At 46.1% G+C, this 26,755-nt stretch overlaps 1 protein-coding gene across 1 annotated transcript in view; it reads left to right on the plus strand.

Moving 5' to 3' along the window:
- The first annotated feature begins 3,515 nt into the window (after positions 1–3,515).
- The window catches only part of LOC140414008 (uncharacterized), an 82,222-nt gene continuing 58,982 nt past the window's right edge, over positions 3,516–26,755 (plus strand). Inside the window, exons 1-6 of the mRNA XM_072500953.1 lie at positions 3,516–3,575; positions 5,192–5,257; positions 8,914–8,979; positions 9,552–9,611; positions 17,693–17,783; positions 22,303–22,401. Of these exons, the coding sequence (XP_072357054.1) occupies positions 3,516–3,575; positions 5,192–5,257; positions 8,914–8,979; positions 9,552–9,611; positions 17,693–17,783; positions 22,303–22,401 (442 nt within the window). The remainder of the gene's footprint in view (positions 3,576–5,191; positions 5,258–8,913; positions 8,980–9,551; positions 9,612–17,692; positions 17,784–22,302; positions 22,402–26,755) is intronic.

Consider the following 26,755-nt stretch of genomic DNA (forward strand, 5'->3'; position numbering starts at 1 on the left):
ATATTCAAGGAGTGGAATCCCTTCCTGTTAATATTGTGCACTCCCTGATGCCCCGGTGCTCGCAGAGTGACATGCGTGCCATCAATGGCCCCAAGGACCTGGGGCATCCCAGCGATGGTGGAGTATCATATACCCCAGACATCTTGGTGGGCCTAGTCCAGGTTGAAGGTGATATAGTTGAATGTTTGGGCATAATCCAAGATGGCGCCGGAGCATGACGACTCTCTGCGAATTCTCTCCCTCAGATCCTTTCCTTTTATCTCCTATCACCGTTGTGACCGACTAAAACTATTTTCCACTTATATAATTTTGCTTTGCTTGGCCCCTTGTTCCGCACTGTAACCAATCACTGTTTATCGATGTACCATTTGACAAAGTACTCTGTTGATTATTCTTTTTTGTCTAGTATGTACGCACTGTGTACGTTCCCTTGGCGGTAGAAAAATACTTTTCACTGTACTTCGGTACATGTGATGATCAAATCACATCAAATCATACAGAGCTTCCAACACCTCCCAGATGTACCTGTGGGATGAAGATTGTGATATGCCACACAGCCCCTGCTCAAGTCCTGAAATGGCCCAGTGACATAAAAGTTCAGTGCTGCTGTGACATTCACGCCCACTGGCAGTGGGTGTTCTCCTCCTGCATGGGATGTCATGACTGCGAGTACATGGCACAGGCACAGCACTGTCTCTTCTGCAGCATATGCTGTCCAGTCGTTCATGGAAAGACCATTGCCTCCTGTACACCTTGGCATGTCGCTAGCCTCTCCCTCTGGCCCCCTCCTCAGCCTGATGGACTGCCAGGTCTTCAGGGGGTGCACATGTGATGCTGCTTACAGCCTGTGTTGGCCTTGCTGCCTTTTACGGTGCCTGACCTCCTCGAATGCAGCAAGCAGAACGAGGGCAGGCTCTGTGGGATCTACATGAGCAAATATATTTGTATCGGAAGGATTTGGAGAAAAAGAGAGACTGACAATCAGATAGGACTTCCATGCCGGGACCCTCAAATCCCCCAGGTCTCCCCACCCTTACCATTACTGTCCAGCCTTCTCTCAGACTGCTATTCAGTGAGCCAGTTGTGTTGGCAAACCTCGCCCTGCACACTCTTGACAGGATCAGGAACTCCTACACCCCAAACCTCTGCCAGCAACATTAGAGAGGCTGTACTCAGCTGTTCTCTGCTCATCTGGATATTTACCCTTTAGCTGTGAGAGGGTCTTCAGTAGTGAAGCCCCGGTCTTTAGTGTTTGATTGTTGGCAGCTGCCTCTATGGTACTGACGTTCCTAGAGTTTAGCCACACTGTCCAAGCATCAATGGTTGCAGGACGTTCAGTTCACTAATCATCCTCTCATGGCATCTGTTCCTTCGAGGAGGCACTTGAGAGTTCAGGAGCGTGAAGTGCTATCACAATTATCAAGGTTAATCCCTCATTAGAAATAACTTTCAGCTGTGAAGCTGGAGGCTGCTCACAGTGAAAGGTGGTGAAATTGACTTTCATGAGCGAAGCCGCAGCAAGGCTCTGCCCTGGAGTGTTTGGTAGGACATACATGCTGCAGCTGCTGTTGCCCCTGTTATGGGTCTCCCCAATATTTAATGATGGCTTGAAGGCCTCACAGACATAAAGCCCCTCACCCCTAGCCCTGGGGTGACCATCCCCTGCAAACAACTCCAACCTCCCTGAAGGGCCCCCACCCTCCCCGAACACTGGAACAGCAAATCTGGTGCTCCTGGGCTGCATGCTGAAAATGGAAAGGGCTGCTCACCTCCTCATTACTTCTCAGTCGACATTCCGCCAGATTCCCATTTTTGTAAAGGAGAACTAAATGACGTCTGCGTAATTTCTCACTGGGGAGTTGGTTGACACCTGGGAGGCCGTTACATTTGACTTCAATCTCGATAATGAGATTGAAATTAATGCAAATTAGGCTTAATGACCTTCTCACCTTTTTTGGGTGAGATCTGGAACTCACCATTGGAAGCAGGCCAGGATCTCAATTTTAACCTTTCCTGCTATTCATCCGGCATTCCCGGATCGGCGCCGAGCGCAACACGGTGTTTGAATCGCTCCCATTGTGTTTAGATTTAGGTAAGCAGATCCGGGAATCTAAATGGGATAAAGATGATGTAATTAATGGGAGGAACCAGGTCTGAAGCTGGGAGCTTAATTTATCGTCTGCTAAGAGCTTTAAGCTGAGCAGGAGCTTTTCTCAAATTTCTGTCAGGTTAAGCAGTAGTCTGACACAGACAGAAGGCTCTGCAGGCTGTTTCATAGAACATAGAACATAGAAAATACTGCACAGAACAGGCCCTTCGGCCCACGATGTTGTGCCGAACCTTTGTCCTAGATTAATCATAGATTATCATTGAATTTACAGTGCAGAAGGAGGCCATTCGGCCCTTTGAGTCTGCACCGGCTCTTGGAAAGAGCACCATACCCAAACTCAACACCTCCACCCAACACCAAGGGCAATTTGGACATTAATGGCAATTTATCATTGGCCAATTCACCTAACCCGCACATCTTTGGACTGTGGGAGGAAACCGGAGCACCCGGAGGAAACCCACGCAGACACGGGGAGGACGCACAGACAATGACCCAAGCCGGAATCGAACCTGGGACCATGGAGCTGTGAAGCAATTGCGCTATCCACAATTCTACCGTGCTGCCCTTAAGAACAAATAAATCTACACTATATAATTTTACCGTCATCCATGTACCTATCCAATAGCTGCTTGAAGGTCCCTCATGTTTCCGACTCAACTTCTTCCACAGGCAGTGCATTCCATGCCCCCACTACTCTCTGGGTAAAGAACCTACCTCTGATATCCCTCCTATATCTTCCACCTTTCACCTTAAATTTATGTCCCCTTGTAATGGTGTGTTCCACCCGGGGAAAAAGTCTCTGACTGTCTACTCTATCTATTCCCCTGATCATCTTATAAACAAGCAGTATTTCCTAGAAATCACTATCCAGAGTGTACAGCAAGTATCCTTGTGTTTGCTAACTTTATTTATCAGTGGCTTTTAACCTGTGTTGGGCTTTGCTTAATTGCAGTTAGAGAAGATATCAGTTAGAAGTTAAACTGTTTCCTTTTTTTGTTAATAATTGTTTAACTGTTAATTGTGAGCTATTTTCTATGATTTTATTATAGTTTAACCCTGTGTTAATAATACATTTTGTTTTAATATAATATATCCCTATTTATCAGTGGAATCACTCCTGGAGTGAAGTACCTTTTCCTCACAGTTTTACAAATAGAAAAGAAGTGTTTGGGGTTCTTGTCCAGTATCTTAACAACTGTTGGGGTCTGGTCTGGGACCTTAATAAACCTTATGCTACTTCTGATATATATTTCAGGTAAAGAAGGCAAATATGGACGTGGACAATCAGACCTTGATACTTGTCAGAAACTAAAAGGTACTTAAAAATGAGTATACATATTAATGCTTGAAACCTTTCTCTATTTTCAAGTCAACCCAGGATTTTCCCCAATCTCAGTAAAGACAGATGTCAGGTGGGAAAAGCAACATTGAAGCTGCCAGTGGCAAAAGCGGTTTTATCTGCCATGTAGTGCAGCACTTTGAAGAAAAAATGTTAAAGTCACTGGTCCCATGGAGTATCGCTGGCGGGCTAGCCTCTGATTCATCCGCCTTGCCATCTACTTTGTCACTTGATACTCCAGGGTGCCATTTTTAAAGACTGCCCAGTGGAGAGCGAGCAAACTAGTTCACCCAGGCATACCCCACCACCACCACTACCCTGGCACTACCTGGAACATGGCAGTGGGTGCTAACTTGATACCAGAGCACTATCCAAGTATCACCCTCTCCCCCCTGAGCGCACCAATGATCTGAGTTGCCCTGGGAGGTCTGCCCAACAGGTGCGCGCTTTCAGAGAGCAGTTATGCTTCACGCCATTCTGTCATCACACTAGCATTAATTTATTATAATAACATTCCAACCATTGAACGTTTGGAACATGGCCTGTCACTTAATAATAATAATAATAGTCTGTATTATTATCACAAGTAGACTTAGGTTAACACTGCAATGACGTTACTGTGAAAATTCTCTAGTCGCCACACTCCGGTGCCTGTTCAGGTATACTGAGGGAAAATTCAGAATGTCCAATTCACCTAACAGCATGTCTTTGGGACTTGTGGGAGGAAACCGGAGCACCTGGAGGAAACCCACGTAGACACGGGGAGAACGTGTAGACTCTGCACAGACAGTGACCCAAGCCGGGAATTGAACCTGGAACCCTGGCGCTGTGAAACAACAGGACGAACCACTGTGCTACCGTGCCCCCCCGCCCCCCGGCCACTTACTGACGAAGGAACAATCGTATTGTGCTTTTATGCTGACGTAAAAAGTGACCTTGCACTCCTTATAATACTTTTCGCTCCCGTTGCCAAACACACCCAACACCAACAGGAGCGGAAAATCCCAGCCAATTTAATTATATTTAGGAGATACTGCCCTGTCTCAAAAAATGAGGAAAGGAATGGATCGTGGAGAGCATCACTATTTGTCCTATAAATTAATGTTTGCTGAACGCAATTTCATTTGTAACATGTGCACAGCTCATTTCACCCACATATTCAGGAGTGAGCAAATCTTTCTGCTGAGGATTGGAATTTTTTTATCTTTGGAGTTGAATTTACATGATGCTGTGCCATGGGACGTTTTTTTCCAAACCTGATTTTTCACTTCCATTGATTCCATCATTTGTACAATTGCAAAACATCTGCATTTTAGTTTTGTATCTGAGGAACATAAAATGATGTGAAAATCTATCCCATTTTTCACATTAATCGATACAAATAATTATAATTACGATGACAGAAATGGAGGATTGAACAGTCTATTTGTGTAGAGTTTGCGCGTTCTCCCCACGTCTCCTGTGGGTTTCCTCCGGGTGTTGTGGTTTCCTCCCACAATCCAAAAATGTGCAGTTTAGGTGGACTAGCCATGCCAGATTTGGTGGGGTTACAGGAATATGTTTGGTGGGGGGCCCCTAAGTTAGGGTGCTCTTTCAGAGGGTCGATGGTCGATGGGCTGAATGGCCTCATTCTTCACTGTAGGGATTCTATGATTCTATTCTATGGATTCTGTTAAAAGTGATGAAATCCATATTTGTACGCCTCACATAATGCTAATTATACAACTTCTCAAACGTTTCAGATGCAGAAGACACTCCCAAATCCAGAACTAGAATATCAGATCCTGAACCTTGTCAGGAACAAGAAGGTAAATAAAAATATATATCTGGGTTAGTCTTTAAATGCAGCACCTAGTCAAAGGCCTTCTGGAAATCTAAATAAATCACCACTGGTTCTCCTTTGTCTAACTTCTTTGTTACTTCCTCAAAGAACTCTAACAGACTTGTCAGACATGACCTCCCCTTGACGAAGCTGTGCTGACTCAGTCCTATTTTATCATGCACTTCCAAGTACTCCACGATCTCATCTTTAATAATGGACTCTAAAATCTTACCAATGACCGAAGTTTGGCTAACCGGGCCTATAATTTCCCGTCTTCTGTCTCCCTCCCTTCTTAAACAGGGGTGTTGCATTAGCCACCTTCCAGTCCTCTGGGATCCTTCCTGCCTCCAGTAATTCCTGAAAGATCATCACCAATGTTTTGACAATCTCCTCAGCTATCTCTTTTAGAACCCTGGGCTGTAGTCCATCCGGTCCAGGTGATTTATCCACCTTCAGATCTTTCAGTTTCCCCAGAACCTTCGCCTTAGTAATGGTCACTGCACTCACCTCTGCCCCCTGATTCTCCTGGAGCTCTGGCATCCCACTGGTGTCTTCAACCGTGAAGACTGATGCAAAGTAACTGTTCAGTTTGTCTGCCATTTCTTTGTTTCCTATTATTACCTCTCAAGCCACATTTTCCAGTGGTCCAATGTCTATTTTTGCCTCTCTCTTACCTTTTATATATTGAAAGAAACTCTTCCTATCTTCCTTTATATTACTAGCTAGCTTGCTATCATACTTCATCTTCTCTCCCCTTATTCTACAATAAATTCTATCATATTGTGGCCACTGCTCCCTAAGGGTTCCTTCACCTTCAGTTCCCTAATCAAGTCTGCCTCATTACACATCACCAAATCCAGAATTGCCTGTTCCCTAGTAGGCTCTGTCACAAGCTGCTCCAAAAAACCATCTCTTAGACATTTCACAAATTTCTTTTCTTGGGATCCACCACCAACCTTTTTTCCCAGTCCTCCTGCATATTGAAGTCCCCCATGATTATTGTACTATTGCTTTCTTTACATGCCTTTTCTATCTCCTGATTTATTTTCTGCCCCACATCCTGACTACTGCTCGGGGGCCTGTACATCACTCCCATCAGGGTCTTTTTACCTTTGCGATTCCTCAACTCTACCCACAGAGATTCTATGCCTTCTGATCCTATATCGCTCCTTGCTATCGATTTAACGTTGTTCCTTACTAACAATGCAAGCCCGTCCCCTTTGCCCATCTGCCTGTCCTTTTGATAGGACATATAGCCTTGTATTTGTAGATCCCAGCCCTGATTCCCTTGCAGCCACATCTCTGTGATGCCCACAACATCGCACTGGCCAATTTCAATGTGTGCACAAGCTCATTTACCTTGTTCCGTATACTGCGCACATTTAGGTACAGCACCCTCAATCTTGCATTGACCACCTCCCTTTTCACACTTGCCACCTTTTCTGCTCTGCCTGAGGTGTACCCGAACAGGCGCCGGAGTGTGGCGACTAGAGGATTTTCTCAGTAACGTCATTGCAGTGTTCATGTAAGCCTACTTGTGACACTAATAAAGATTATTATATCTTCATACCTTTTCCTTCTGCATTTTATGGCTTCAGATTGGCATGGACCATTTTGGCTCCACACGGAACTCACTTGGAGGGGGGTGGTGAGTGTTGGTGTGAACAATCCGCGCTGCCTGTTTTCCTACCCCCATATTATTCAGCCACATGACTTGTTTCCTACGGAAGGAGCATTCATTACAAAATTCAAATGGTTGACAATCATCCTACTAACCCTTCCAATATATTCCCTCTGTTGCACAAAGAAGGAAAAGGTATGAAGATATAATAATCTTTATTAGTGTCACAAGTAGGCTTACATTAACACTCCAATGACATTACTGAGAAAATCCTCGAGTCGCCAGATTCCGGCACCTGTTCGGGTACACCTAGGGAGAATTCAGAATATCCAATTCATCTAACAAACACGTCTTTCGGGACATGTGGGAGGAAACCAGAGCACCCGGAGGGAACTCACACAGACACGGGGAGAATGTGCACACTCTGCACAGACAGTGACCCAAGCCGGTAATCAAATGCAGGTCCCAGGCGCTGTGAAGCAACAGTGCTAACCACTGTGCTACTGATATGAAACAACATACAAGTAAAGTAACACCATGCATGTGAGGGTAGAGTAACATGACAGATTGCAGGACTATTTGAGGAGAGGGAAATAATGTAGATGGGTTGCAAATACGGTATTGCACTAACAGTAGATGGGGATGAAACAAAACATGGTAGTGATACATATGGCTTATCAAATTGTAGCAGGAAGGGAAGACTTGAGTGTATATAGCTGTGTCAATCAAGGACCAATTCTCCCCCCATCCCAGTCCAACACACCCCAATCAAGTCAGTAGCCAAATTCGAAACACTGAGTATCACTGGCAATTCCGAGTTTTACCTAATAAATGAAAAAAAACTTAAAGGCCGTGCTCCTTGCATCCACTTCAACAGGCAGATGCGGTGCGCACTCTGCCCATTTCCCACACAAAAATTCCGGTACAATCCAATCATTCTGCAAAGGGGTGAAAATTTATTTTCTAACATTCGAGTAGATTTTCATGTAAAACCAGTGCTGTGCATGGGATGACTGTTCTAAAAAAACACAGTTTCTGTTGCTTTCTTTGTTTTTTTACGATGGGCAGTTGATCTTTACTGCTATGGAGTGTGGCCTACTGCACAGGTGGTAATGGTGAGGGAGAGCAACAAACCATGGAACTGGTCAGCCCCAGTGGGACACTGAGCTGTGACTTTAATCAGCTTGGGGTGGAACAAAAACAGAAATTGCTGGAAAAACTCAGCAGGTCTGGCCGCATCTGTGGAGAGAGAAAATAGAATTAACATTTCAAGTCTGTATGACTTCTTCAGCTCATATGGACTCAAAACGTTAACTCTATTTTCTCTCTCCACAGATGCTGCCAGAGCTGCTGAGTTTTTCCAGCATTTTCTGATTTTGTTTCAGTTTCCACCATCCACAGTATTTTTGCTTGTAAGCTTGACACAGAGCCAAATGCCATGAGGTGAGGGAGAAAGTAGCCAGAGCTTGAGTGGCATGAGCTTAGGCTGGCTTGAAGCCCCTGAGGGTGGCTGAAGAGCCAGCAAGTGGAATTGGTACCTAGTCAGACTGACTGGCAGCACCCCTGAGTCTGAGAAGCCTTTTGGAGAGATGGAGTAGGATTGCCACCAGAGTCTATGCAGCAGGACAAGCCTGAAGATACCTGGGGGGTATTGTGCTGAGGACCCAAGGCCCGGACTTGGACAGAGACCTGGACCATCGTCAGTGAATACTCACTGTAAATAGTTGTTTCTTAGAGTAAAGCTTTCCCTTGACAGTTTATATGGTTTTGATGCTGATGGAATAAAGGAAGCTATTTCTAACCTTTGTCCACTCCTGTGCTTAAATCCTAAATTACAACTGGTTTTATCCCTGAGTGACAAGTTAAAACTCTCTCCCTTTATTAAAACTGATCAAAATAAGTAATCGTTATTATTGTCGTTGATGTGCATTGGGAAACTGAACTAAAATAAAAGTTGGAAAAGCTATCTTTGTATACCTTACCTGATGTTAATCATACAACTTCTAAAACACATATTTCAGATACACAAGTTACTCCCAAATATCGACCTAGAATATCCGATTCTGATCCTTGTTCTGAACAAGAAGGTAAATAAAAATATGTGTATATGTTAATACTTAAAGCAGGAGTTCCCAAACTCTGCGGGATCTCTGCATGGATTCCGTGGTCAGTGGATTCGCGAGTCCTGAGAAGAACAAGGGCCGAATGTCCCAAGAGGAACCAGGACCGCGGGGGCCCAAGAAGAGCCAAGGCTGGAGCCCGGGGGCGCCTGAGAAGAGCCGAGGCCAGAGCCCGGGGTGTCATATGTAACGTGCATTCAGCCCAGTTCACACACCTGTTCAGAATCGAATGAAGAGTTGGAAAATGTTTTTTTTTTTGTAACATTGAAGTAGGTTTTCCTGTAAAACTGTGGTTATGAATGGTGTGACTATTCCAATTGATTTTGTAGAAGGAGTAAAACGGTCTTCATTGCCAATTTTATCCTTCAGTGACAAATTAAACATCCATCCCATTATTATTTATGTTTATTGGTACAAGTAAATGTATTTGCTATTGTTTAGATTGAGAACATGAATAAAAATAAAGTGAGGTAAGCTGCATGATGTCTTTGCCATACCTGATACTAATTACTGAATTTCTGAAAATCTTTCATGTACAGAAATTAGTTCCAAACGTAGATCTAGAATATCAGATCCTGAACCTTATCACGAACAAGAAGGTAAATAAAAATGTGTGCATATGTTAATCCTTTAAATTGTGTCATAATCCTTTTAGCTGAATTGGTGGACAGTTAGAGACCAGGGGCGGGATTCTCTGGTCGCCGACGCCAAAATTAGGTTCGGCCGGAGAATCCCCATTCACGACTGAATCGGGGGCGGCGCCGTTTTCGCAATGCTCCACCCTCTCCAAAGTGGCGTACTCAGAGAGTATGCCATGCGCCGTACCAACGGCCTCGGGACATTGCCTGAGGCCCACTCCCCGATGCTCCGCCCTGACCGGCCGAGTTCCCGACAGCGGAGGAGGGCAGATCCAAGGGCAGGAGGGACTTTGCCAGGGGCTGGGGGCACTGTTGGGGGGTGGTCCGCGGTGCGCGAGCCGGCCAAAGGGGTGGAAATATTTCAGAGGCTGGATCCGCATGTGGTCGGCGCCATGTTGCACAGCGCAGCCGCTGCAGTCCGCTGCCATGTGCATGCGTGGCCACGGACCCGGCAATTCTCCGGTCCGTATCGGCAGATAGATCCAGGCGCTCTACGCTGCCTTGATGCTAGCCCCCACCACATGGAGGACCAGTGTCCGTTTTACACCATCTTTTCTGTCATACAATGCCACCACATCCTAAAAATCAGAGAATCCAGCCCTAGATCTCAGGGAGTGAACATAAGGAAGAAAGACTTATCAGGACAGCAGCTGCAAAGAGGCAGGCTTCCTAAAGTACAAATAACAGTCCAGATAACCATGGAATTGGGACAGATGAATGTTTAAGATGACTTGAGTTAAATGATTAGAAATCAAAGTATTGTTCAGTAGAATTCAAGGAAGAATAAATAAACTGTTTTAGGGTTAAATAGACAATCATAGCAACTGGGACAGTTGACTTCAAAGGTAGATGAAATTTGTATAATAGTCTAGGAATTGCGACTTAAAACAATTGTGAGCAGTTTGCACAGCAGTCAAGACCAAGAAATCCTGAAGGGGTTGGTGTGAAATCCTGAACTGGATTTACTGGTAAAAGTGGTATGAAGCATTGTTTAAAAGTGTCATTTGGAAAATCATGTCTGGATTTCAGAATATTAAGTCAGAGTCTGATCCAAGTTGGGTGGAAGGGTGAAGTGTGATGAGGATGCAAGGATCCTACAGTATGATCTGGACAGGTTGGGCAAGTGGGCAAATCATTGGCAGATGCAGTATAATTTGGATAAATGTGAAGTTATTCACTTTGGAAGCAAAAACAGGAAGACAGATTACTACTTGAATGGTTGTAAATTGGGAGAGGGAAGTGTGCAGCAGGACCTGGGTGTCCTTGTGCACCATTCGCTGAAGGTAAGCGTGCAGGTGCAGCAGACGGTAAAGAAGGCTAAAGGTATGTTCGCCTTCATTGCAAGAGGTTTCCAGTATAGAAGCAGGGATGTGTTGCTGCAATTGTACAGGGCCTTGATGAGGCCACACTTGGAGTATTGTGTGCAGTTCTGGTCTCCTTCTCTGAGGAAGGATGTTCTTGCTCTTGAGGGAGTACAGCGAAGGTTTATCAGACTGATTCCAGGGATGGCGTCATATGAGGAGAGATTGACTAGGTTGGGATTGTTCTCGCTGGAGTTCAGAAGAATGATGGGAGATCTCATGGAGACTTATAAAATTCTAACAGGACTAGACAGGGTAGATGAAGGAAGAGGTTACCAATGATGGGTGCGTCCAGAACCAGGGGTCACAGTCTGAGAATTCAGAGTACACCATTTCGGACAGAGATAAGGAGGCATTTCTTCACACAGAGAGTGGTGAGCCTACGGAACTCATTGCCACAGGAAGCAGTTGATGCTAAAAACTTTGAATATATTCAAGAGGCGGCTGGATATAGTACTTGGGGAGAATGAGATCAAAGGCTATGGGGAGAAAGCAGGATTAGGCTATTGAGTTGGATGATCAGGCATGATCGTGATGAATGGTGGAGCAGGCTCGAAGGGTCAAAAGACCTCCTCCTGCTCCTATCTTCTATGTATGTATGTATTACAAACTGCTAAGGGAAAGCATAATTATAAGAGAAGATTTTAAGGCGTGTTTTTGGAAGTGGAGTTTGGAAACTCTCACATGACAATCACATGCGGGGATTCTGAAGAGCCATCCACAAACATTCACTTGGGGTTCAGGGGGGGCGGGGGTGGGGGGGGGGTGTATTTGCCCACAGTCACCTTGTGTGCATAAAAGGGACTTTGCAATAATGAGACCAGTGTAGATCAAGGTGTACTTTGTAATCCGTATTAATCCTAAAACCTGTGTGTAATTGTTAAGATAAGGGGAGTAAAGGAGTATTGTATCGTAATCCAACTTTTCATGTTCAATAATTTTTTTTTTCCTTACTGTTAAAACTAGTTCGCAGTCCTGTGACTCTATTCCTCATGTCTTATAAAAAAATGTAAAAGTTACGGGGCTGGATTCTTGCAGTCCTGCTCCGAAATCGCGTTTGGCGCAGGGGCGGAGAATCCACTTTTACGACAGGATTGGGCTCGGCACCGCACCTGGAGAATCGCTCGCGCACAAATTACGCAGCGTGGCTGGGGGTCTATTGCCAGAGGCCCTCCAGGGATGCTCCGGTCGCGACCGGCCGAATTCCCGATGGCATGGTTCTAACCACGTCTGGCCGGTCGGGACTCAGTCCGCGGCCACCCTGGTGGGGGGCGGGGGGATCAAGTACAGGGTACCGGGAAGCTATCCAACCCTGGCGCCTTCCCCGATTGCATCAACCCCACACACTCCATTATCTCCTGTGCAGCCCCAATGGCACCTCCAATGCCTGCCACTTCTCTTCCAACCCATCCAAAAAATGCCCCATATCCATCTCCTCCCCTTGGGCTCAGATCTATACAACCCCATAAAGGACTCAAATGCCTCATTGATGTTCTCCATTGCCCTCAGGAACCTCCCCACACCCCTGCCTCCCATATCTGCACAATTTCCCATGCCGCTGCCTGCCGCCTTCAGGTGGGCTAGCAGGCGACTAGCCTTTTCCCCATACTCATACTGAATCCCCCCTTACCCGGCGAAGCCTTCCCCGATGTCAACTGATCAAACTGCCCCTGCAAGTTCTTCCTTTCTGCCAACAATTTCTTAGCCGGGGCCTCCGAATATCTAAGACCCACATGGACAATAACTTCCAACAGCGTCTCCTCCCTCTCAACTTTACCCCTATAGGCCTTATAAGAAATAACCTCCCCCCGAACCACCGCCTTCTGTGCCTCCCAGAACGTGACCACAGAAACCTCCCCATTTTAATTAAACTCCTCGTAATTCTTTATCGCCAATGCCACCTTATCACAAAACTTTTTATCTGCCAAAAGTGTTGAATCAAACCTCCACCCCGGTCTTTGCACTCATCCTTGCGTCCACCCAATGTGGCGTATGGTTCGAAATTACAATCCCTGTGTACTCTGCCCCCACAACCCCTGACAACACCGCCTTCCCCACCACAAAGAAATTAATACTTGAGTATACCCGATGAACATGTGAAAGCAGGAATATTCCCTCTCTCCCAGGTCTCTAATCCTCCATGGGTCCTACCCCCCATCTGATCCATAAATACCCCCAACTCTAGGGGAGGGGGGTTAAAATAAAAAAATACCCCCAACGCCCTCGTCATTCCTAAGCTAGCCATTGGCTTGGTACTTGATCTATCCACCACCCTAGCAATTAAAATCGCTCCCCCATAAGTGGAGTCCCACCAGAGATGCAAACACCCTGGATCACTGCTCGGTGCCTACTGCTCTATTCCCCAACCACACTTTGGCAAATCCGACCACAAGTCGGTACTCCTACTTCCGGCTTACAAACAGCAACTCAAGCTGAGCCAGTCAAGAAAACCGTGCAGTGCTGGTCCGAGGCATCAGAGGACATCCTCCGTGACTGCTTGGAGTCTGTGGACTGGTCCATATTCAAGGCCGCAGCAGCTAACCTGGACGAGTACACACCCACCATCACAGACTTCATCAGTAAGTGTGTCGAGGAATGTGTACCAAAGAAGACAATACGGGTATTCCCCAATCGGAAACTCTGGCTCAACCAAAGGGTTCACTCCCTGCTGAAGTCCCGATCGGTGGCGTTCAAGTCTGACGATCCTGACCTATAAAAGAAATCCACGTACGACGTACGGAAAGCCATCAGGGACGTTAAAAGACAATGCTAGAGTCTCAGGCCAACAACACAAACGCACAACGTGTATGGCAGGGCTCACACGAGATCACAGGCTACAAAACAAGGCCAGGCGGAATGTCTGGAGCTGGAGCTTCCCTCCCCGATGAACTGAACAAGTTCTATGCCCACTTTGAACAGTCAGCCAATACATCAGTACCACCCACCCCAACAGCCCTTGACACACCCATACCCACTATTACAGCCTCAGGTAAGAGCTGCCTTTTTGAAAGTGAACCTGTGGAAAGCGACAGGCCCCGGAGGAGTCCCTGGGCGAGCACTCAGACCCTGTTCAGACCAGATGGTGAGTGTATTCGCAGACATCTTCAACACCTCACTTCTCCACTCTGAGGTCCCCACCTCCTCAAGAAGACCATCATAATACCAGTACCAAAGAAGAACAAGGTAGCCTGCCTCAACGACATACCGACCGTATAAATTTTTTAATATTTAAAAATGAAAATGGAGTTTTTTTTTTAGTAAAATCCTAATTTAAAAATGTACATTGGTTGACATTGTACTATGCTGGTTACATTTGCAAAGCAGGCACTAACGTCTGTTATCATGAAATGCTTTGAGTGGCTAGTCATGAGACAGATCAACGTCAGCATCACAGATGGTCTTGATCCATTGCAGTTCGCCTGTCGCTGCAACAACTCCACAGCAGATGCTATATCCCTGGCCCTACAATCAGCACTCGAACACCTCAACAATAAGACACCTACGTGAGACTGCTGTTCATTGATTACAGCTCCGTCTTCAACACCATTATCCCGACAAGAATAGTAACCAAACTCTGCAATCTCGGACTTGACCCCCTCCCTGTGCAGCTGGATCCTTGACTTCCTCACCAATAGACTGCAATCTGTCATGATAGGCAACAGCATCTCCTCCACAATAGTCCTAAACACCAAGGCCCCGCAAGGATGTGTGCTCAGTCCTCTACTATACTCCTATACACAAATTATTGTGTGGCGAGATTCAACTCCAATGTGATCTATAAGTTTGCGGATGATACGACTGTGGTGGGTCGCATCTCAAACAATGGTGAATCAGACTACAGAAGGGAGATAAATCACTTGGTTGCATGGTGTGCCGAAAACAATCTCTCTCTAAATGTTGGAAAGACCAAGGAATTGATCATTGACTTCTGGAAGCGTAGCATCGCAACCTCCCCCTCGTCTTCATCAGTGGCTCCGAAGTGGAGATGGTCGATAGCTTTCAAGATCCTGGGGGTCACCATCACCAACAGTTTGTCCTGGTCCACTCACGTTGATGCAACAGTCAAGAAAAGCCCAACAACGTCTGTACTTCCTATGGAAGCTAAAGAAATTCGGCATGTCTGCATCGACTCTCACAAACTTCTACAGATGTGCCATAAAGAGCATCCTATACAGCTGCATCACAGCTTGGTATGGCAACTGCTCGGTCCAAGATCGCAAGAAACTGCAGAGTGTGATGAACTCAGCCCAATGCATCACACAAGTCTGCCACCCTCCCATTGATTTTATCTGCATGTCCAGCTGCCTCAGGAAGGCACATAGCATTGTCAGAGACCCCTCCCACATCAGGCAGAAGATTCAGAAGTCTGAAGACCCGCACATCTAGACATAGGAACAGATTCTTCCCCACAGCTGTTGACTCGTCAATGACTTTTCCTCGGACTGATCTGTTCCCTGTAAGAACACTATTCATGATGCCCTAGTCTGCTCTTGCTCATGTATTTGCTTTGTTTGGCCCCTTATTCCGCACTATAACCAATCACTATTTGTCGATGCACCATTTGTAAATGTACTCTGTCGATTATTTTTCTTATCTATTATGTACGTACTGTGTACGTTCTCTTGGCCGCAGAAAAATACTTTTCACTGTACTTTGGTACATGTGACAATCAATCAATCAATCAATCAATCAATCAACTGATGGGAATCCAAGTTCGGGATGGACACCAGCAGCTTCTTCATAAAGTCTGCGTTGTTACAATTGGATGTGTATACATTCATTAGAACCACCGCTGCCCCACTAAAATCCCATTCACCATCACAAACATACCTCCCGTGTACCGCATCTCCCCGACCACCACAAAAGCCATCCTTTTGCTGAACAGTATTGCTACCCCCTCAGCTTAGAGTCAAACCCCGAGTGGAACATCTGCCCCACCCATCCCTTCCTTAACCGCATGTGATTCTTCACCTGTAGCTGTGTCTCCTGCAGGAAAATGACATCTGACCTCAAACTCTTTCAGTGCGCAAATACCCAAGACCATTTAATCGTACCATTTAACCTCTGCACATTCCACATTACAATCTTCACCAGTGGTTTCTGACTTCCCCCTGTGCTAAGGTCCGTGATCAGCACCTAATCCAAACTCCACTCAGTCATCCGTTCCCCCCCCTAAGCTGGGCCCATCCAAAATGGCCGCCCCTTCCATCGACCCCTAATCACAGCTAAAACACCAACTGCGTCACCAGACCACGATTCGCACGTTCTGCCAACTGGACCAATTCTCCTGGTCATCCACCCTGCACGCAGCGCCTTGCAATCCTTCCCCAACATCGCCATCTCCACCTCCAATGGAACAATCCGGTCATTATAATCCAACACTGCCCTTTCCACCATTGGATCATTGCACCTTGCGCTTCCAAATACTCTCACACAGTCCAAAGTCCTGTGAAGAGGGACTACTGCTCCCTCAATTACACGAGACCAGTCCCCTGCTTCTCTTTTCGCTGTTCACAAAATTCCCCGTTAATAAAGTCCATAAACTGTTCCATAGGTAGTGTGGCAGGCGACGATGACCCTTCCCCCTCCGCAAATTTTTCCAAAGGTGCTGCGCCTTGAGTGTCCTTCAACTCCTGAGCTAAGGCCTTTGCCAGGTCTGGTACCCCGCCGACATTCCACTCTGGGGGAGAAACCACTACCCTCCTTTTACTTCTCACTTCATCCACAAAGGTCACAATGGGCAGGAGGGTCCAAAACCAACACCTCCAAGCAGAAGCTACCTTGTGTGAGACCGGTCAGACCATGGCCACCACCAGAGGTCTGTCCTGTCCATTACAACATCAACAGGATTGAGTAATGTAAATGTTGTGTGCAAACCGCAGGGATATGAAAAGTTAGCAAGTTAATAATGCAGTCAGTAGTGCAGATTGTGATGGGAGCAGCAGGAATACATTGAATGATAGATGGTTGCAATAATTAGCAGTTGTTGAAGGGGAGCAGAGATGGGAAGACCTAAGAGGGTGTGGCACTGAAGGACCAATTCTGCCCCCTGCCCAGCCCAGTAAACCACCATCAGGTCAGTTGTTAAGTGAAAAGCATGAGTAGCACTTGCAGCTGCCTCTTTTGATCTAATTTGGAAGAGGAACCAATAGGAAATGGTCCTTGTTCCCAATAGAATAGGCTCGTAAAGCAAGCACTCATCCAATTTCTCACAAATATTCAAATGTAATCTAGTAATATGCCATTCAAAGCCCAGCAACATGTCATTGTTTGACAGTGCCACTGGGGAGGCAGTGACTACAGTCAATAATGCACCCAACAACCTAAATAGCCTGCACTCATCCAATTTCTGACAAATATTCAGGAGGAATCCAGTCTTTCCTCGAAGATTTGGAAAATATATTTGTAACATCTGAATAGAATTAAACATAAAACTGGTGATGTGGATGGAATGACTTTTGTCAGACAAAATATCACTTTTTCATTATGGATGATTATGCCATTTATTCAACAGGTAGCAGATCTGTATAGCTCGTTTTATAACTGAGGGGCAAGTTGGAAGGTCTCTGCTGTTATTCTGTAAATTAGTGCAAGTAACTATAATAACCTTGGTTGAAATGGATTAAGAAAGTGGTCAGAATGAAAGATAAGAAGGAAGTGTTATCTTTTATATCTCACCAGGTGCTAATTTTGATGTGTATTTCAGATGATCGAGGTTCTTCTAAACGTGGATCTGAATTATCAGATCTTGATCCTTGTCGTGAACGAAAAGGTGCTTTAAAATATATGTAATTAGTCGACAATCTTTTTTTTTGCCAATGTAATATGCCAAGGAGGCAATATATGCTTTAGATGTGCAACTGGAATATAAAGATGTAAATCATCTGTGTCTTGTGTACACTTGCTTTGATTTGGTGTTCACCTGCTCCATCAATACATTTTGCCCTGAAGTAGTGTTGGTAAAGGAGGTCTCGCCATTGGCTGGAGTCCAGTGAAAGCGACGCGTCACCTTTTTTTATTATATGCCTACAGGGCAGAGGTGGGCCTTCCCTGCAAGGACTCTGTGGGCTGAGGTCCTGCACAGCAAGAGCTGCAGGCCAATCTGAAACCAGCAATACTTCATTGCTTGGCAGTGCCACTGGGAGGCAGTGAGTGCAGTTGTAATGCACCCACCCACCTAAATAGCCTGCACTCATCCAATTTCTCACAAATATTCAGGTGCAATCATCCAGTCTTTTTGCAAAGGGTTGGAAAATATTTTTTGTAACATTTGAGTAGAGTTTCCGTAAATGTGGTGTTGTGGATGGGGTGAATGCTGTAACAAAAGAATCAATTCTTCATTTTGGATGATTTTGTCATTTGCACACCATGCAACAGATCTGGATAGCTAGTTTTATGGCTGAGGGGCAAGTTGGAAGGTCTCTGCTGTTATTCTGCCAATTTGGACAAGTAACTACAATAGGTTTGGTTGAAGTGGATTATAGAAACAGAACTGAAAGAAAAGAAGGAACACTTATCTTTTATATCTCACCAGGGCTAATTCCACAAATTTTGATGTGTATTTCAAATGATCGAGGTTCTTCGAAACGTGGATCTGAATTATCAGATCTTGATCCTTGTCGTGAACGAAAAGATATAGAAAATGCTTTAAAATATATGTAATTAGTCGACAATCTTTTTTTTTTGCCAATGTAATATGCCAAGGAGGCAATATATGCTTTAGATGTGCAACTGGAATATAAAGATGTAAATCATCTGTGTCTTGTGTGGACTTGCTTTGCTTTGGTGTTCACCTGCTCCACCAATACAGATCTGTATAGCTAGTTTTATGACTGAGCGGCAAGTTGAAAGACCATAAGATATAGGAGCAGAATTAGGCCACTTGGCCCATCGAGTCTGCTCCGCCATTCAATCATCGTTGATATTTTCTCATACCCATTCTTCTGCCTTCTCCCCATAACCCCTGATCCCCTTATTAATCAAGAACCTATCTATCTCTGTCTTAAAGACACTCAGTGAATTAGCCTCCACAGCCTTCTGCGGCAAAGAGTTCCACAGATTCACCACCCTCTGGCTGAAAAAAATCCTCCTCATCTCTGTTTTAAAGGATTGTCCCTTTAATCTGAGATGGAGTCCTGTGGATCTAGTTTTGCCTACAAGTGGAAACATCCTCTCCACGTCCACTCTATCCAGGCCTCGCAGTATCTTGTACGTTTCAATAAGATCCCCTCTCATCCTTCTAAACTCCCAACGAGTACAGACCCAGAGTCCTCAAACATTCCTCATATGACAAGTTCTTCATTCCAGGGATCATTCATGTGAACCTCCTATGGACCCTTTCCAAGGCCAGCATATCCTTCCTTAGATATGGGGCCCAAAACTGCTCAGAATACTCCAAATGTGGTCTGACCAGAGCCTTATACAGCCTCAGAAAGACATCCATGGTCTTGTATTCTAGCCCTCTTGACATGAATGCTAACATTGCATTTGCCTTCTTAACTACCGACTGAACCTGCACATTAACATTAGGGAATCGTGAACAAGGACTCCCAAGTCCCTTTGTGCTTCTGCTTTCCTAAGCATTTCCCCTTTTAGAAAATAGTCTATGCCTAGATTCCTCCTTCCAAAGTGCATAACCTCACACTTTTCCACATTGTATTTCATTTGTCACTTCATTGCCCACTCTCCTAGCTTGTCCAAGTCCTTCTGCAGCCCCCTTGATCCTCAATACTTCCTGTCCCTCTACAGATCTTTGTATCATCTGCAAACTTAGCAACAGTGCCTTCAGTACCTTCTTCCAGATCATTAATGTATATTGTAAAAAGTTCTGGCCCCAGCACCGACCCCTGAGGCACACCACTAGTCACTGGCTGCCATCCTGAAAAAGTCCCCTTTATCCCCGCTCTTTGCCTTCTGCCAGTCAGCCAATTCTCTATCCATGCCAGGATCTTACCCTTAACACCATGGGCTTTTAGCTTATTGAACACTCTCCTATGTGGCATCTTGTAAAATGCCTTCTGGAAATCTAAATAAATCACATCCACTGATCCTCCTTTGTCTAACTTGCTTGTTACCTCCTCAAAGAACTCTGACAGATTTGTCAGATACGACCGCCCTTTGACAAAGCCGTGCTGACTCAGTCCTATTTTACCATGCACTTCCAAGTGCTTCGCAATCGCATCTTTAATAACAGATTCTAAAATCTTGCCAATGACCAAAGTCAGGCTAACCGGCCTATAATTTCCCGTCTTCTGCCTCCCTCCCTTCTCAAACAGTGTTATATTAGCCACCTTCCAGTCCTCTGGGACCTTCCTGCCTCCAGTGATTCCTGAAAGATTACCACTAATGCAGCCACAATTTCCTCAGCTATCTCTTTTAGGACCCTGGGGTGTAGTCCATCCGGTCCAGGTGACTTATCCACCTTCAGACCTTTCAGTTTCCCCAGAACCTTCCCCTTAGTAATGGTCGCCGCACTCACCTCTGCCCCCTGATTCTCCTGGAGCTCTGGCATCCCACTGGTGAGTTCCACCGTGAAGACTGATGCAAAGTAACTATTCAGTTCGTCTGCCATTTCTTTGTTTCCTATTATTACTTCCCCAGCCATATTTTCTAGTGGTCCAATGTCTATTTTTGCCTCTCTCTTACCTTTTATATATTGAAAAAATCTCTTCCTATCTTCCTTATATTACTAGCTAGCTTCCACTCGTACTTCGTCTTCTCTCCCCTTATTGCTTTTTAAGTGTTCCTCTGCTTGCTTTTAAAGGCTTTCCAATCCTCTGGTTTCCCACTAATCCTCACCATTTTATATGCTTTTTCTTTAGCCTTTATGCTGTCCTTGACATCGCTCATCAGCCATGGATGCCTTGTCCTCCCCTTAGCATGTTTCCTCTTTCTTGGGATGAATTTCTGTTGTGCCTCCCTAATAACCCCCAAAAACTCCTGCCATTGCTGTTCCACTGTCTTCCCTGCTAGGCTCCTTCTCCAATCAACTCTGGCCAGCTCCTCCCTCATGTCTTTGTAGTTACCCTTATTTAATTGTAATACTGTTACATTTGATTGCAGTTTCTCCCTCTTAAACTGCAGGGTAAATTCTATCATATTGTGGTCACTGCTTCCTAAGGGTTCCTTCACCTTCAGTTCCCTAATCAAGTCTGCTGCATTACACATCACCAAATTCAGAATTGCCTGTTCCCTGGTAGGCTCTGTCACAAGCTGCTCCAAAAAAAATCTCTTAGACATTCCACAAATTCCATTTCTTGGGATCCACTACCAACCTGATTTTCCCAGTTCACCTGCATATTGAAGTCCCCCATGATTATTGTAATATTGCCTTTTTTACATGCCTTTTCTATCTCCTGATTTATTTTCTGCCCCACATCCTGACTACTGCTCGGGGGCCTGTACATAACTCCCATCAGGGTCTGTTTACCTTTGCGATTCCTCAACTCTACCCACAGAGATTTTATGCCTTCTGATCCTATATCGCTCCTTGCTATCGATTTAACTTCATTCCTTACTAACAATGCAGCTCCGCCCCCTTTGCCCATTGCTTGTCCTTTCGATAGGAAACATATCCTTGGATATTTTTGATCCCAGCCCTGATCCCCTTGCAGCCACGTCTCTGTGATGCCCACAACATCAAACCGGCCAATTTCAATGTGCGCAACAAGCTCATTTACCTTGTTCCGTATACTGCGCGCATTTAGGTACGCCACCCTCAATCCTTCATTGGCCACCTCCCTTTTCACACTCTCCTCAGTCACTGTACCCTGTCCTGAAAAAAATGAAATGAAATGAAAATCACTTATTGTCACAAGTAGGCTTCAAATGAAGTTACTGTGAAAAGCCCCTAGTCGCCACATTCCGCCGCCTTTTGGGGAGGCTGGTACGGGAATTGAACCGTGCTGCTGGCCTGCTTTCAAAGCCAGCGATTTAGCCCTGTGCTAAACCAGCCCCTTTTTGTGGCCCTTTTTGATTTTTGACTATGGCTTCTCTGCCTTACACTTTCTCCCTTACTGCTGTTTTGTTTCTGGTCCCATTTTACTTCCCTCCGACTTCCTACATCGGATTCCATCCCCCTGCCACATTAGTTTAAACCCTCCCCAACAGCTCTCGCAAACACCCCCCCCAGGACATCGGTTCCAGTCCTGCCCAGGTGCAGACCGTCTGGTTTGTACTGGTCTCTGCTGTTATTCTGCCAATTAGTGTAAGTAATTAAATAGCATTGGTTAAAGTGGATTAAGAAACAGAACTGAAAGAAAAAGGAAAGAGTTATCTTTTATACCTCACAGGTGCTAATTACACAAATTTTGAGTGTATTTCAGATGATCGAGGTTCTTCTAAACGTGGATCTAAATCATCAGATGTTGATCCTTGTCGGGAACGAAAAGGTATATAAAATGCTTTAAAATATATGTCATCAGTCGACAATCTTTCTATTTTTGCCAGTGTAATATGCCAAGGAGGCAATATATGCTTTAGATGTGCGACTGGAATATAAAGATGTAAAGCATTTTTGTCTTGTGTGGCTTTGCTTTGCTTTGATGTTTACTTGCACCTTCAATAGATTTTGCCTAATGAAATACAAGTAAATGACATCTCTCCATTGGCTGGAATGCCTATAAAAGTCATGTGTAATAATTCCAACGAAAGGTCAAGCTGGTTTATTTTAAACTGAAAATAAAGCTGCTACCATGTCACACAAAACAAAAGACTCACCCCAGGACTATTAGTCCTGACAGTTACAGGTGTGGCATACAAGCCCCAGCTGGTGGGCCTCCGCCTGTTCCCCAGGGGAACTTGTATTCTATGAAGTCCATGGAGAGACCAATAAATTATCCCCTGCGGTCCTCATGAGGGTTATCACATCCCTCTCCCCTCAAGCCCAAATCATCCACCACATCCCCATGGCGATGAGGCCTCTTTCATCACTTGGTGCAAGGCCTCGAATTGGCAGCTGTTGCAACCAAATTGGGGGATGTGAAGCAGACTCGGTATCGCACTTTCTTGTTGAGTGCTAAAATGCCACAGACAGAGATTTATTTTCGGTGCTGACCACCGATCTATCTCCATTCTGGATCCCAAATCTTGATACCGGAGGGGTGGGGGTGGGGGGGTGGGCGTGTTCTCAGGACTCCAGAGGCTGTATCCCTTGCTCGTAGTAGTCGCAACAGGACATCAAGGACATTGTTTCTGTTGAAATTGTCGCCAGTGGAGTAGGTTTCCTGGGCGTGAACCCCCCACCGGGTCGGAGAATCGCCGAGGGTCGGCGTGGATCCCGCCCCTGCCGTGTCGCGAATTCTCCGTCACCGGTGGTTCGGTGGGGGCGGGAATCGCGCCGTGCCGATCGGCGGGAATCCCCTGGCAATTCTCCGGTCCGCGATGGGCCGAAGTCCCGCCGCTGTCAACCCACGCCAGCCGGCGTGGATTGAACCACCTTTGGGACGGCTGGACACAGCGGCGCGAGCGGGCTCCGGGGTCCTGGGGGGGGGCGTGGAGCGATCTGGCCCCAGGGGGTGCCCCCACGATGGCCTGGCCCGCGATTGGGGCCCTCCGATCCGCGGGCGGGCCTGTACCGAGGGGGCACTCTTTTCCTTCCGCTTTCGCCATGGTCTCCACTATGGCGGAGGCGGAAGAGACCCCCTCCACTGCGCGTGCGCGGCCATGCCGTGAGCGGCCGCTGACACTCCCGCGCATGCGCCGCCCGGCAAAGTCATTTCCGCGCCGGCTGGTGGGGCACCAAAGGCCTTTCCCACCAGCTGGTGGGGCGGAAATCAGTCCGGCGCGGGCCTAGCCCCTCAAGGTAAGGGCTCGGCCCCTCAAGATGTGGAGAATTCCGCACCTTTGGGGCGGCGCGATGCCGGACTGATTCGCGCCGTTTTTGGTGCCGGTCGGCGGACATCGCGCCGATTACGGAGAATCCCACTCCCTGTTTCTTGGGCGCTACAGGTGTATTTTTCACAGCCTTCCCTGGGATGTTGACTATAAGAAATTGGACCAGTCTTTTCCAACACAATTCCTGGGATCCATTGGAAGCTAACTTCAAAGTTCCACATAAATATGGCATCTCCTGATCTGAAGGTCCTTTTGAGTCTTCTAGTATCTAGTTCCTTTTTTAGGTGTCCTGCTTTGATTCCGCCACCCCCTCCCAAAGTTGGGAAACAGCAAGCTAAGCCTGGTGTGCGATCATCGTCCCAGTAACAATTCTGCTGGTGCAATCCTACTGTTGTGTGCAGCGTGTTTCCATAATCAAAGAGGAACCGGGCCACTTGCATGCCCAGGAAACCAGCAGGCTGTTTCTTCATTCTGGTTTTGAATGTTTGAGCTGCCCATTTGGCCAGTCCATTAGACGATGAATGGTAGGGCGCTGTTCAGATGTTTAATGCTGTTTGATTTACCTGAAATTCTCCATAGGCAAAGGTGGTGCTATTACTGGATACGACGATGCCTGGAATGCCATGGGTACAGACGTGTGGCTGGAGATTGTCAATTGTTGCATGAGAAGTCGTGAAGGACATATGGTGTACTCCTAACCATTTAGAGTGTGCGTCAACCATAATAAGGAACATCAATCCCCAAAAGAGGCCAGCGAAGTCAACATCCACTCGTACCCGTGGTCCTCCTGACCATTCCCATGGGTGGAAAGAGGTTGAAGGTGGAAGCTTCTGGTTCTCCTGGCACAAGGAGCACTGCTTCACCGGATTTTCTATGTCTGTAATGAGCTCGGGCCACCTGACGTAGCTCCTGTCAAACATTTTCATCTTGGATACTCTGGGGTGTCACATGTAATTCTATCAGGATTGGGCGCCGAGAACAAAGAACAAAGAACAAAGAAATGTACAGCACAGGAACAGGCCCTTCGGCCCTCCAAGCCCGTGCCGACCATACTGCCCGACTAAACTACAATCTTCTACACAAATCGAATACACAAATTCCCTGCCGAGCTGGGCAGGGAATGATTACTCGGGCTACCAACAGGATGATATCATCTTCAACACTCAGCTCTTGTCGTTTAGTGGATGTGTTTCATGTCATCTGTGTGCTGTCCACGGATTCCACCACTCAGGTCATTTGATACAATTTTGCCAGTGTGGGGTCTTTCTGGGTCCACGCTTGAATCTGCTTCACGGAGGGGGCAGCACGGTGGCGCAGTGGGTTAGCCCTGCAGCCTCATGGCGCCGAGGTCCCAGGTTCGATCCCGGCTCTGGGTCACTGTCCGTGTGGAGCTTGCACATTCTCCCCATGTTTGCGTGGGTTTTCGCCCCCAAACCCAAAGATGTGTAGGCTAGGTGGATTGGCTACGCTAAATTGCCCCTTAATTGGAAAAAATTATTTGGGTACACTAAATTTATTTTAAAAAAAGAATCTGCTTCACGGATACTGGCAAGGTATTCAGGAAATTCAGGGTCATGACGACGTCTTCCAATGCCGGCACAGGAGCCAAGCTTGTGGGCAATTGGAATGACTCAGGGTGTTGGCAATGTGTGTTCATTGGCAGTGCTTGAGAGAATATTAATAGGCTTCTAACAATAACGCCGGATCCGAGCCGAGACGATGGGGGGCAATCGCTTTATCCTCTTTTAAAACTCCCAACGGGGGTTTATAATTTGTTACAATTGTGAAATGTCAGCCGTAGACATAAGGGTGGAATTTCTTCACTCAAAAATAATAGCCAATCTTTCCTGTTCGATTTGAGAATTGCATCTTTCCAGGTCCGCCAAAGGTTCTGGATGCCTATACTATAAGTTTCTCTGTGCCATCGTCCCATCAATGGGAAAGGACTGCCGTTATTCCATGTGGAGAGGCATTACGTTAATATCAATTCTCTCTTGGGGTCGTAACTGTTGTATTCTGTTGTCTTGCCCTTGCAATTATTCATACAGAACTGCTGATGACTTACTTGGAATGATGATTTATTAGTCAACACGTAGAAGGATAACATACAGAATGCTATGCAGACTAGGTTGTGCTGGAACTACCCGATGTGTGATTGTCCTTGTGTAAGCCTTCCTACCAACTGCCAGTAGCCGGATGTCACATGACTGATGTCTGATGCCACCCGCTGGTGTGAAGTCGCATTGCTGAGTGTATGCAATATTATTCACAGTCATATCATCACAGTATTGAGCCAAGATATTTGATGATAGTAACTGCTGCTTCACCTTCACGAAAGCTTCATCCTTCGGCACTTGCAATGACCACATCAGATGTTTCTTTAACAGTGTGTGCAGGGGTGACAATAAAGTGGCCAAATATAAATTTCCCATAATCGTTTACGAGGATTTGGAAATGTTTTAATTCTGCTGTATTTCAAAGGGTGTGTGCCTCTTTGATGACGTTAAATTTATACTCCATTGGGTGTAGGCCTTTTTTTATCGACTTGCCACTCTAGGCAGATCGCTTTGCCTGACTGGAGAACAGAATTTTCTTGTTTTAGATGTACACCTGCATTAGAAAATCATCAAAGCTCCTCTCGGTTTGCGAGGTGCTCTTTTACCATGGCTCCTGTGACGAGTACATCATCTAAGTGGACTGTCATCTTAGGTACGGGAGCACAGAATGGCGGCACGGTAGCGCAGTGGTTAGCATTGTTGCTTCATAGCGCCAGGGTCCCAGGTTCAATTCCTGGCTTGGGTGACTGTCTGTGTGGAGTCTGCACTTTGTCCCTGAGTCTGCGTGGGTTTCCTCCAGGTGCTCCAGTTTCCTCCCACAAGTCCCGAAAGATGTGCTGTTAGGTAATTTGGA

This window comes from Scyliorhinus torazame, chromosome 1 (assembly GCF_047496885.1).
Source record: "Scyliorhinus torazame isolate Kashiwa2021f chromosome 1, sScyTor2.1, whole genome shotgun sequence".
NCBI classification, from domain to species: Eukaryota; Metazoa; Chordata; class Chondrichthyes; order Carcharhiniformes; family Scyliorhinidae; genus Scyliorhinus; species Scyliorhinus torazame.